The 13,594-nt window shown below is 41.3% G+C and overlaps 1 protein-coding gene across 3 annotated transcripts in view; it reads right to left on the bottom strand.

Moving 5' to 3' along the window:
* minpp1b (multiple inositol-polyphosphate phosphatase 1b) overlaps positions 1–13,594 on the bottom strand; it is a 93,958-nt gene that overhangs the window by 51,981 nt on the left and 28,383 nt on the right. For all 3 annotated transcript variants that reach the window (XR_009645879.1, XM_060842345.1, XM_060842346.1), the window contains exon 3: positions 13,137–13,270. Coding sequence is in view for 2 of the 3 variants with exons in the window: in XM_060842345.1 (XP_060698328.1) it covers positions 13,137–13,270 (134 nt within the window). In the remaining variant the exon portion in view is untranslated. The remainder of the gene's footprint in view (positions 1–13,136; positions 13,271–13,594) is intronic.

Here is a 13,594-nt window from a genome sequence, read left to right as displayed (position 1 = left end):
ATTGCAATAACTCTTTCAGGTCATTTCAATTTTTCTCTGGAAGATAACTCAATAATTCATCCCAATTTTTCCGAACTTCCTTGTTGTCCAATTCAATTAGAGGAATGTCCAATTTAGAATCATCTGAACTTGATTTTTAACTCTGTTGTAACCAGTTACAGATTCTCCTTTTACTTTCCTTCCCTGTTAAAAAAACCTTTTGAGCATTTTCTTAGGACAAGACTCAGATTTATTTTTTTCTGTCTGGTGTTCTTATTTTTAAAAATCACCTTACTCAATTTCCTTTCAATTTGGTTAGACCCAATAAACATTTCTTGTCAAGATTCACTTATCACTGCAAGTAACACTAACGTATTATCTCCACAAGCAAAATTGTGAATTTTTAATTTCTCATCTGTTTCCTGTTTCATCACATGCTGTGCTACTTTTAAAGGCTATCTATCCAACTCACTCACTCTATTTATCCTTCCTAACATTTGATACATTGTTCAAATATGTAGCCTCTGAACTCTCACTCACCAATTTCTCCTTAATTACTTTGTCATTCTCTCACATTATCAAACTATAATTCAAATGAACTGAATTTAGTTAATTTATTACATACATCCCTAATTGCAAAAAGTACAAATGGAATTCCTTTGTGCCAATGGCTTGCAGAGTTTTTCAAGCCTTCTGTTTGTCAGGTTTGACGATAAGCCCTCAACGTGAATTTAATGCTACTGTTCTAATGCAATTCTGGATGGTACGCAATGGATTTGAACTCTTTTCTATTTCTAATCTAGCCATAACTGTCCTGAATAACTTTGGTGTAAAATTTGATCCTTGATCTGATTATATCTCTGCGGATAGTCTCTACCGAGTTAATATTTAAGTAACTTTTCTACAACCCTTTTAGCTGTAATACTGCAAAATTGAATGGCCTATGGGCATCTAGTAGACACATCCATTATGGTCAACAAATACTGATTCCCACTTTTTGTTTCAGGTAGGGGTTCTACCCAATCAATTAAGAGTCGTGTAAAATGCAGGAATGAGTATTAAAGGTACTAGCTTTATCACTACCTGAGGTTTTCCAATTACCTGACACATTAGACAAGCCTGGCAAAAGGTAGCTCCATCCTTACGCAGTCCTGGCCAATAAAAGCGTTTTATTTTTATTTTGGCTCGAGTGTTCATTACTCCCAAAAGACCTTTAACACGAATTTCTACCCATTTCTCATCCACCTGAATATATGATGGTCTCCATTTCCTCATCAAGACATCATTTTTAAGATAGTAACTTTCTGGGATACCCTCAGATTTTACTTCTGTGATGCTTTTTGATACAACTGCTTTAGTTTTTCATCTTTCTGATATAATTCAGCTAAATTCTCTGAATTAATAATATCCACTTTGTCCTCCAGATGTTCTTGTTTTTTTTTCTCACAAATTAGATCAAACATAGTTTCCGATAACTGAACTTCAACTTTTCTATCTTTACTCTTTGATTTTTCCTCCTGATTCAGCCTGTAGCTTTGCGACTTTGTTACTACACAGTCAGGAAAATTCCCACACTGTACTTCCTGTAACACCTCACCTGCCTGATTTTCCACTGGCTTTTCAATCATAGTAAGCATCACTCCCACCTATGATCCACCTATATCATTGTGATTGATAAACTGTATTTCAGGAACCGAGAATTTCTCTATTATTGCTACCACCACATTTCACCGAACTCTCCAACCTCACTTTATATAATGGAACACTGCTGTTCTCACCATGAATTCTATACATTAGACATTTTTTTTGGCAATATTCATTCAGAATTACATATCTTCTGATCAAAGATTGATTTGCTTCCATATCTCATGAAATTTTAATTTCAAAACCTACTCTTCCTGGTGCACATAGCAAACCTAACCAAAGAAAGTAAATTCTTTAAAGAGATCTAACACTTTCTTCCAGCCAACCCCTGACCAGGTTGTACATACTTTTGCAGTTTTTTAGCTTCCACTGTGCTTTCCTTTATCACTTTAACAAAACTCACTGGTTTATCCTGTTTTTCTACATCAATCTTCCCAGTGCTTTTTCTCACCCACCAACACGGTGCCTTCATATGTATGCCTACTTTATAACAGTGAAGACAACAGAGTTTTTTACTTCTCTTCCCCCTCATGGGTTTCCTTTTTACTAACACTCATTATTCACTGCCTTTGCATCCAATAAACAGAATCCCATCCTGGACTTAAGACTTTGATCCTGACAAGAGCCCCCAGTTTGTTATGGACTGGACGAAAACACGTCAAGGAGATAGCCTCCACCTGAACCTTCTCTTATTTTAAAGATGAGTGCCAGGCATTGCAGTCCAGATGCTATTCAATTGGCCAAACTATCGAGGTTAAAGCAAAACCCACTTTATTGATACCCTGTAGTTAAAATACTGACAAAATACAAATAAAAGAATTGCTTAACGGTAATTCTATTGAAATACTTAACAAAAAATAATAAACTACTTATTGACTGTTCCAGTATAACAACATCACATAAGCATAAGCTTGGCAAAGGCAAAGTCAGTAAAATACACTGTTTCACATGCAATTCTAGCAGCAGAAAGAGAACCCCAAGCTCTGAGCTGTAATAAAAAAGACACTACCGATAGTACCTGATTTCATTCTGGCCGGGAACGGGGGTCCTGTGATCATGAAGGGCAGTGAACAATCAGGTGAAGTGACAGAGTTGGCAACAAATGGAACCTTTATAGGATCTAAAAAGGTAGAATCTGTACTACCAGGCAGTTGCTTTCTGACAGTACATTTCAATGGAGGTCCCTTATCCAAACCGATTGCCTACTTACCCACGCAGATAATGCTTAGATATGGTAATGTTCAATATAATCCTATACTTCTCTTTCAGAGTTGCCAATCAAGAATTACATATATCTTAGAGTCATAAGAACTATATAGCACAGAAACAGATCCTTCAGTCCAACATGTCTATGCTAACCAGATAGCCCACATGTATCTAGTTCCAGCTGCTAGCATTTGTCCCATATCCCTCTAAACCTTCCTATTCATATACCTATCCAAATGCCTTTTAAGTGTTGCAATTATACCAGCCTCCCCCACTTCCTCTGGCAACTCATTCTAGACACGCACCACCATCTGAGTGAAAAAGGTACCTCTTAGGTCCCTTTCCTATCTTTCTCCTCTCACCTTAAGCTAATGCACTCTAGTTTTGGATTCCCCAATTCTGGGAAAAGAGTTTGGCTATTCACCTATCCATATCTTTCATGATTTTATCAACCACTATAAGGTCACCCCTCAGTCCCTAACGGTCCTGGGAAAATAGCCCCAGCTTATTAGCCTCGCCCTATAGCTTAAGTCTGCCAACCCCAACAACATCCTTGTAACTTTTTTCTGAACCCTTTCAAGTTTCACAATACCCTTTCTATAGGAGAGAGAACAGAATTGCACACAATAATCCAAAAGTGGCCTAACCAATGACTTGTACAGCCGCAATATGACCTCCCAACTCCTATACTCAATGCTCTGACCAATAAAGGAAAGCATATCAAATGCCTTTTTCGCTCTCCTGTCTACCTGACTCATCACTTTCATGGAACAGTGGACATGCACTTCAAGGTCTCTTTGTTCAGTAACACTCCCCTGGACCTTACTATTAAGTGTCTAAGTCGTTCCCTGATTTGCCTTTCCAAGATGCAGTACCTCACATTTGTCTAAATTAAACTTCATCTGCTACTCCTCAGCTCATTGGCCCATCTGACCAAGGTCTTGTTGTACTCTGAGGTAACCTTCGCTGTCCACTACACCTCCAATTTTAGTGTGAGTGAGTGAAAGAAAATCCCTGGTTTCCATTGCTAAATGAAAAAAATAATATTTTCCTAACTCTAACAGTGAACACTAAACAAAAACTATGAACAAAACTGAGCCCCCCCTTTCTTAACTAATCACTATCTGACACTAACTCTATAAAGATGTTGCTCCAATTACACAATTATTCAATACTAAAACAACTTAATCTCTCAAACTCCACACAGTCATTTATGCTGTCTTCTTTCTGTCTTTCCGATTCTGCTGTCTTCTCCCTGGCTGGTCTTACTTTTTCTCTGTGAGTATCTTTGTACACAATTTCTTTGATACCTTTAATAGATGATGTCTTCTGAGAGTTTTCTTTTGAGAGCAAAATGTTTATTTCTTCGGATGGCAGTTGGCTCTCATGCTTGATGGCAGTTAGCTCTGACCAATATTTAAAATGCCCTTCCTTTTACACTCCCAATATCCTACCTTCCCATTGGTCCACTGTTGCAAAAACAATAAAATTCAAAATCAATTAGTTTTTTGGTATCCTGTGCAGAATTTAAATAAATTGGTTAAATCCAAATCCGGTTGCCTTAACATCAAAACACAACCACAAGCTGATGGTTACATATTATCAATTCTCAGCACCTGTCAGCTAATGACAGTCACATGCGCCGTCACAATTGCGAAGCTCAGAAAGGGCACCTCTCTTAAAGTCACCATACACTGTTTTCACTTCGTAACAATATAAATGACAAAAAGCAGTGGACCCAGCACCGATCCTTGTAGCGCAGCGCTGGTCACAGGCCTCTAGTCTGAAAAGCAACCCTTCACCACCACCCTCTGTCTTCTACCTCCAAGTTCTGCATCCAAATGACTAGTTCTCCCTGTATTCCATAACCAATCTACCTTGAGGAATCTTGTTAAACACCTCACTGAAGTCCATATAGATTAGTCCACCACTCTGCCCTCATCAATCCTCTTTCTTACCTCTTCAAAAAAACTCAATCACATTTGTGAGACATGATTTGCCACACATAAAGCCACGTTGACTATCCCTAATCAGTCCTTGCCTTTCCAAATGCATATAAATCCTGTCCCTCAGGATTCCCTCCAACAACTTGCCCACCAGCGACATCATGCTCACTGGTCTATAGTTCCCTGGCTTATCCTTACCACCTTTCTTAAATAGTGGCACCATGTTAGTCAAACTCTAGTTTTCTGATACCCCATCTGTGACTATTGGTGATAAAATTTCTCAGCAACAGGTCGAGCAGTCACTTCCCTAGCTTCGCACAGAGTTCTAGGTTACACCTGATCAAGTCCTGGGGATTTATCCACATTTATGCGTTTCAAGAAATCCAGCTCCTCCTCCTCCTCTGTAATATTGACATTTTCAAGATGTCACCATCCATTCCCCCACATTCTATATCTCCGTGTCCTTTTACTGATGCAAAAATACTTGCTTAGTATCTCTCCAATCTCCAGTGGTTCTGCACATAGGCTGCCTTGCTGATCTTTGAGGGGTCCTATTCTCTCCCTAGTAACCCTTTCATCCTTAATGTATTTATAAAATCCCTTTGGATTCTCCTTGGCCCTGCTTGCCAAAACTATCTCATGTTCCCTTTTCGTGCTCCTGATTTCCCTCTTAAGTATACTCCTACTGCCTTTATACTCTTCTCAGGATTCGCTTAATCTCGGCTGTCTATACTTATATGCTTCTTCTTTCTTCTTGAGCGAAGCATCAATTTCTCTCGACTTCCAGCATTCCTTGCTTCCTACCAGCCTTGCCCTTCATTCTAACAGGAACATACTGTTTATGTTAGAATTCCTGCCTCAGGCAACTCTCTGTGTGGAGGTTGCACATTCTCCCAGTGTCTGCGTGGGTTTCGTCCAGTTGCTCCGGTTTCCTCCCCCAGTCCAAAAATGTGCAGATGAGGTGAATTGGCCATGCTAAATTGCCCGTAGTGTTAGGTGCAGGGGTAAATGTAGGGGAATGGGTCTGGGTGGGTTGCTCTTTGGAGGGTCAGTGTGGACTTGTTGGGCTGAAGGGCCTGTTTCCACACTGTAAGTAATCTAATCTAATCTAATCTAATCTGAACAGACTGTAATCCAAGCTCCAGGACATTCTTAATCCTTCTTTTGATCTTCTCAGACTAAGTGCAGCTTGTTTGGTGAATTTGGCCAAGATAACACTGTTGCCCCAAGATCTTCATCACAGATTGAGCACATCAACAGCGGCTCCAGAAAGAAATCTGCCAATGCTTGAATTTGCCCTGGACATACTGAGTCTGAGGCAAAATCATTGTACACAAAAGTACATTTTTACTCACTCTTATTGATTGAGTCAGGCGATCAAATGCTTATGAGAGGAATCAATCATAACTTTGAAGTCCAAGATGTAAAACAAAACCTCTCACAGCTGTCTGGATCATAGAAACACAGAAAATAGCAACAGAAGTAGGCCTTTGAGACTGCATTGCCATTTAATAAAATGGTGGCTAATATTCAAGTCAGTATCCTGGTCTTGCTTTATCCCCCAATTTAGATCCTAAGAACAATATCTGACTCCTTCTTGAAAACATGCAAACTTTTGGCCTTAACCACTTTTTGTAGCTGTGAATTCCATGAGCTCACCACTATCTGAGTGAAGAAAATTCTTACTAGTTTAAATCCTCCCAAGCAACTTTAGCTAATCTCCCTGCCAGTGTATTAGTCCCCTTCCAATTTAGGTATAATCATCCTTCTTCGACAGGTCACTTCTACCCCAGAAGAGATTCCAATGATCCAAAATATTAAACCTTCTCCCATGTACCATCTCCACAGCAAATCATTCAGCTACTTTTTCCTCTGTACCTCTGACCAGAGAGTTCTTATCACAATCGATCGCTTGGAACCTGACGTACGCCTCATTACATTAGAGCCAGCCTCGGTACCAGAAACTTGGCTGTTTGTGCTACATTCCCCTGAGAGTCCATCACCCCCAATATTTTCAAAAACAGCATACTTGTTTGAGATGGGGATAGCCACAGAAGACTCATGCACTACCTACCTACCCTTCCTACCTTTCCTGGAGGTAACCCATCTATCTACCTAATTGTACCTGTGGTTTTTCTGCCTTCCTGTAACTGTCATCCATCACACACACCCCCCCTCTCAAAACTTCCTTATTGCCTCTAACTGCCGCTCCAACTGATCCATGCAATCTGATAGGATTTGCAACCAAAGACACTTCCTGCAGACAAAATCATCAGTAACATGGAAACTCTCTCCAATCTCCCACATCCAACAGGAAGTACATATCACTCTACTCAAGGCCATCTTTGCTTCTTTACAATCTACAGACCCAGAAAATAGCAGCATCTTGTTTCCTGGGCTAACTTAGTACTTATGGTTGATGTCTTTATAATTTAATCAAGAAACAGATCTCAATAAAACATATAATCAAGAAGGAACCCAATTTACTCACTACTGTAGACTCACAGCAAGGTTACACTTAAAAGCTATGCACTTATCCATTCCTGTGCTATGAGCGCTCCCCACAGGTTCCTCCAAGGCCAGCTGTGAATTTTGCTGTTTTTTAATTATTCCTAGACGCACGCCGATGTCCAGAGATACATGAACTCAAACAACAAAGGCAGTAACTGTGCAGATTCACTGCTGTGTCACTTAGCAGTGTAGATTTCTTTCTCTCTCTCTCTCCCTCACTGATCATGTGGTCATTGCCTTTTGTCTGTCTCCTGGCACAATATTGATGGCAGCCAATCCCATCACTGTCACCATTGTTTGTCATGTGTTTTTATGCCACATGTAGGTGTTTGAGTTCAAGACATTCTGCCTGAAGAACAGGAATGGTCAAAAACGGTCTTGGGGCTTCTTTTTCAACAGACCTTATGACATATTGAGTCTAGATCCTACTACATATGGTAATCAGAGATATACCAGACTGTAAACTTCCTATTCCACTACTGAAAACACTTTTCATGCGCTTCTCTCAATCAGAATTCCCATTCTGTGCTATTTATACCCAGTGAACAGCAGCTCCGTGGCATCATCAAAAGGTTGCTCCAGGTTCTGAAAGGGCTTTTACAAAATCTGCACTGCCTCCACCATTGATGCATTTGCCATCAATATCAACTACAAGATGCACTGCACCAATTTACCAAAGCTGTTCTGAGAATACCTCCCAAACACACAACCTTTACCAATAGGAGCCATGATTTGGAGATGCCGACGTTGGACTGGGGTGTACAAAGTTAAAAATCACACAACACCAGGTTATAGTCCAACAGGTTTAATTGGAAGCATACTAGCTTTCGGAGCGACGCTCCGAATCACCTGATGAAGGAGCGTCGCTCCGAAAGCTAGTGTGCTTCCAAGTAAACCTGTTGGACTATAACCTGGTGTTGTGTGATTTTTAACTTTACCAATAGAAAGACAAGAGCAGCAGATTCAGGAGAACATCACCTGGACATTTCCCTTCAAGTCACACACCAGTCTGACTTCGCTATCATTGGGTCCAAAGTCCCGAAGCTCTCCTGCTCACAGTGCGGAGGGTACAAACTACACCACACAGATTGCAATCGTCTGAGATTGCAGCTCACCAACACCTTCTCGAGGGCAATTTGGTGCAGGCAATAAATGCTTGATTTTAGGTATAATAACAAAACAATCTTCAAATTTTTGCAGATCTCAGGCCAATTCAGGAGAATCGGCGACTCTCCGAGCCTCTGTTATTTGCTGTAACAGCAAATTCTACAGTCTGATGAACTTTAATAAACCATATAAACACGCTTACTTGGAGTGCAAACCGTTATTATTATCCTATAAACTGCAGTAATAACTTTAAAAAAACTAGGTTAAAAAGTTACAAGATAACATGTTCTTTCTATTTATCTTACTGTACTGATTACACCAGAGTTCAAGACTCCAAGCATGTTAAGCAACACTATAAAAGATCAATATAATTTATCCACTATCAGCATTATTTTCTGAATATGGACATGAAATGGACAACAGCTATCTAAAAATCTGCTCAGAGACCAGCATACCTCCCAGACAAACCACACTTATGTCAAGCTAGAAACCCAGCAAAGGCTAACAGCTGAAAAACACTTGTCATCCTGGGTCCAATGGCACACAAAGGCAAATAGTTCAGAGTTCAAGTGCAGTGGAACTTTCACCGCATTCTGAACCTCCCAAGACCATCGCCCTTCGAGATCTCTGCGCTTCACCAATTTTGTCCTCTTGCATGACCCTAGCTGCCAGGACTGCATCATTATAGGCTACTGCTAGAATATTGCGTGCAATTCTGGTCTCCTTCCTATTGCAAAGACGTTGTGAAACTTGAAAGGGTTCGGAAAAGATTTACAAGGATGTTACCAGGGTTGGAGGATTTGAGCTACAGGGAGAGGCTGAACAGGCTGGGGGGGTGACCTTATAGAGGTTTACAAAATTATGAGGGGCATGGATAGGATAAATAGACAAAGTCTTTCCCTGGGGTCGGGGAGTCCAGAACTAGAGGGCATAGGCTTAGTGTGAGAGGGGAAAGATATAAAAGAGACCTAAGGGGCAAATCTTTCCACACAGAGGGTGGTTTGTGCATGGAATGAGCTGCCAGAGGAAGTGGTGGAGGCTAGTACAATTGCAACATTTAAGAGGCATTTGGATGGGTACATGAGTAGGAAGGGATTGGAGGGATATGGGCCGGGTGCTGACAGGTGGGACTAGATTGGGTTGGGATATCTGGTCGGCATGGACAGGTTGGACTGAAGGGTCTGTTTCCCTGCTGTACATCTCTATGACTCTATTATCAACTAACCCCTCATCTGGGAGAAAGTGAAGAGTGCAGATGCTAGAAATCAGAGTAGAGAGTGTGGTGCTGGAAAAGCACAGCAGGTCAGGCAGCATCTGCGGAACAGGAGAATCGATGTTTCGGCATAAGCCCTTCATCGGGGCTTGTACCTGAAACGTTGATTCTCCTGCTCCTCAGATGCTGCCTGACCTGCTGTGCTTTTCCAGCACCATCTCCAAACCCTCAACTGCCCAGGCTCTAAGCTCTAGAATTCCTTCCTCACACCTCTATGCCTCCATACGTGTCTCTGCCTTCTTTAAGATGCTCCTTATACCTCCTTATACCAGTGGTTCCAATATACAAAAATATTATGCAGCTGGTTGTCAAAGTTTGTTTGATAACACTGAAGTGAAGCATGTATTTTTTTTATAACATTAAAGGAGCTATATCAAGGCAGTTGTTCTTGTTTTTATGGAACTGTACAAACAGTACTATAGTACATCCAAGGTTTATATAGTCAGTGGAGATTGCAGGCACAAGATAACATTTCAGTTCACATATTAGGGCCTCATGTACTCCCATATAATAAGCTGTACTTGGTATAGAATTGACTAACAAAACTTTGAAAGCAATCTTAATGATATTTATCTTCCAGATGAGGGCTTCAATGTCACAGGAACCCATGAGCTAAGAAAAACAAAGTTGCAATGTCAGACAGAATTGAACTAATTTCCTAAAGACAAAAGTAAAGTTTGTATAAGGGCCTCCTGTACTTTTATTTCATTTGGAATATGTCGATACCACAGAGTTCCCCTCCACAAGATCAAATGGAAAAAGACATGGGTATACACAGGTGATGGTTCATGGTGCCATATCGCCATCTGTTGACAGGAATATTGCACAGCATCAAGCAAAGAGTCTTGGGCTTGACCAAATAAAACTTAAAAGAATCATGTCCTTATAAGAGAAGCAGAAATTCTTTTCTTTGCAAATCATCTTGTGACGACCTTGAGATCTTTCTCCAGGAATCTAACTTTCTATTCTTTGGAAATGTTCTTTGACAAAGCTCAGTTCTTCTGCCTCTTGATTGAATCCTCATGTGGCCATTGTTTTCACCTGTACACGGATCAAGCTGGCTGGAAGGGAAGCAGACAGTGGGGGTGGTGCTAATGTCACTGGAAGATAAATGCAAAGGCCCAGGCTAGTGATCTGGAGAAGTGGGTTCAATACCCACCACTGCAGTTGGTTGAATTTCATTTTAATTCAGTTAATTAAATGTGGAATATAATGATGATGATGATTAAAAGATTGTCAAAAACGTAACAATCAAATTCTCCAACATTCTTGGGAAAGAACAGTGCCAACTTACTCAGTTTGGCCTCCACATGACACCATACCCACAGCGACGAATCGGATTTTGAATTGCCTTTTGAAATGGCCACAAAGGGCAAACGGGGGGGGGGGGAGGGGGCAGCAAATGGTCGAGTTTCTCTCTACAGATGCAGCCAGACCTGCTGAGGTTCTGCAACAATTTTTGCTTTTGTTTTAGGTTCCCAGCTGCCACAGTCCTTCAGATTGATGCCAGGATGTTGGGTCCTGAAATACCTCTGGTTTGATCCCAGAGTTGACTGGGTCCTGGCAGCAATGCCCACGTTCCACGTGAGGAGGAAAAGGGACACATCCTTTCGCTGAGAGGTGTGAGACCATTCCAACGCTGACTGCACTCCTTAGGCTCGCTTCGTTCAGTTGGCTGGACTGTAAAATCACATGACTTCTCACAATGCCGAATGATGCCAACAGGGAAGGTTCAATACCCATGCAGGCTCAGATCACCATATGAACCCTAACTCTCAATCTCGTCCTGAGGCACAATGACTTTCAGGTAAAACCCACCACTAGCCGCCACTCTCTAAAGAGGGGGCAGCCTATGGTCCTTTGAGACTATAATGACTTTTACTTCAGATGCCTACTTTGCAGTTTTCACACCAGTGGTAGTAGTTTCTGGTTCAGGTAACTGGAACCCAGAGAACATTGCATAATTCTTGCCTTGCCTTTACCATCACCAGTCCAATGAACTCCTCAAGCACTCTAACATATAGTCATCTGCCAATCAACTGAACTGGGGCAAAGTTTCACCCTTCAGGGCTCCTGTTTAGCTTTACTCTAGAATAGACTGAAATCACTGCAAAGTATTATCAGATAGGCATTCATTTTTATTCTAAGTTTGTACTGGCCAATGCAAATGGACATCAGAGTTAATAAATTGGAGGCAAAGTATTATCAGCATTTCAACCTGACCACATAGATGAACCTCTGCATTTTAAATTCAAGGAGACTGAAGAGAGCTCCAGGGCTCCAATCAAGTACCAAATGAAATCAACTGCATCCCAGCAGCTAACATCCTGGCATTAAACACAGAACCGTGAATACCAGAAATCTGAAAGGAAAGCAAAAATTGCTGGAGAAACTCAGCAGGTCTGGCAGCATCTGTAAAGAGAATCTCTGCTTTCTCTGCATAGATACCGCAAATCCGGCTACAATTTCTGCTTTTGTGCTTCCATCTTGGTAGCAGCACTGCCCCTACACCACCCTGACTGCAGTACGGTTAGGATGGTACACACCCATCTCCTTTGTAGGGGCAATTAGGGATGGACAACAAGTGCAGATGCAGCCACTTCATGAATGTATTAAGAAAAGCTACATAAAATATAATTGCAAAATGAATTCATCAGAGCATAAATAGCTGCAGCCATTTGGACCACATTCATTCACTGCGGTAAATGTGCAAAATGTACCAGGGTTTCTCATTAGGATTGAGGCACTGACAGTTAATCCATTAAAGTCTGGTTGAAGATTTGTAGCTCGGGTGTCCGTTGTTGTGGTTCTGTTCGCCGAGCTGGAAGTTTTTGCTGCAAACGTTTCGTTCCCTGGCTAGGGAACATCATCAGTGCTATTGGAGCCTCCTGTGAAGCGCTGCTTTGATGTTTCTTCCGGTATTTATAGTGGTTTGTTCTTGCCGCTTCCGGGTGTCAGTTTCAGCTGTAGTAGTTTGTATGTGGGGTCCAGGTCGATGTGTCTGTTGATGGATGTTCTTGCCGCTTCCGGGTGTCAGTTTCAGCTGTAGTGGTTTGTATATGGGGTCCAGGTCCATGTGTCTGTTAATGGAGTTTGTGGATGAATGCCATGCCTCTAGGAATTCCCTGGCTGTTCTCTGTCTAGCTTGTCCTATGATGGTAGTGTTTTCCCAGTCAAATTCATGTTCCTAGAGGCATGGCATTCATCCACAAACTCCATTAACAGACACATCGACCTGGACCCCACATACAAACTACTACAGCTGAAACTGACACCCGGAAGCGGTGAGAACAAACCACTATAAATACCGGAAGAAACATCAAAGCAGCGCTTCACAGGAGGCTCCAATAGCACTGATGATGTTCCCTAGCCAGGGAATGAAACGTTTGCAGCAAAAACTTCCAGCTCGGCGAACAGAACCACAACAGTTAATCCATTCTCCAGCAAGTTTCAGAGATGATGATCTTTACCTCTCACTCTCCTCAATGGTCTGGTCCATATAGTGGAAGAGATCTTGGAACAGCTTGTAGCTAGACAGACCATTAATTTTGTATCCATAGCTTCTCTTCCAGTATTGCTTCAGATCACCCAGATATTCCAATACCTGAGGGACAAATTGATAATTAGAATAATTAATTCAACAGATACAACTTTTCTTTATTTTACCAGGGAAACATTGTTTATGCTAATTAATCCTTATTCAAGGAAATAATCACATTTAAATGAACAGAGCTCACAATCAGACTTGCAAATGTCTTGCTGGAACCAAAACAATGGTTCTTAATGTTTGCTGATGCTTTATTGAATTTTCTGTAAGGAGTCTGCAAGTTTACCCTGGGTTTCTTACCACAGTCCAAAGATGTGCAGGTTGGGTGGATTAGCCATGCAAAATTGTCCCGTAATGTCCAGGGATGTGTAAGCTAGGTGG

The sequence above is a fragment of the Hemiscyllium ocellatum genome, chromosome 22 (assembly GCF_020745735.1).
Source record: "Hemiscyllium ocellatum isolate sHemOce1 chromosome 22, sHemOce1.pat.X.cur, whole genome shotgun sequence".
NCBI lineage: Eukaryota > Metazoa > Chordata > Chondrichthyes > Orectolobiformes > Hemiscylliidae > Hemiscyllium > Hemiscyllium ocellatum.
Note: the sequence above shows the minus strand (reverse complement) of the source record. Positions and strands in the feature narration are given on the sequence as shown.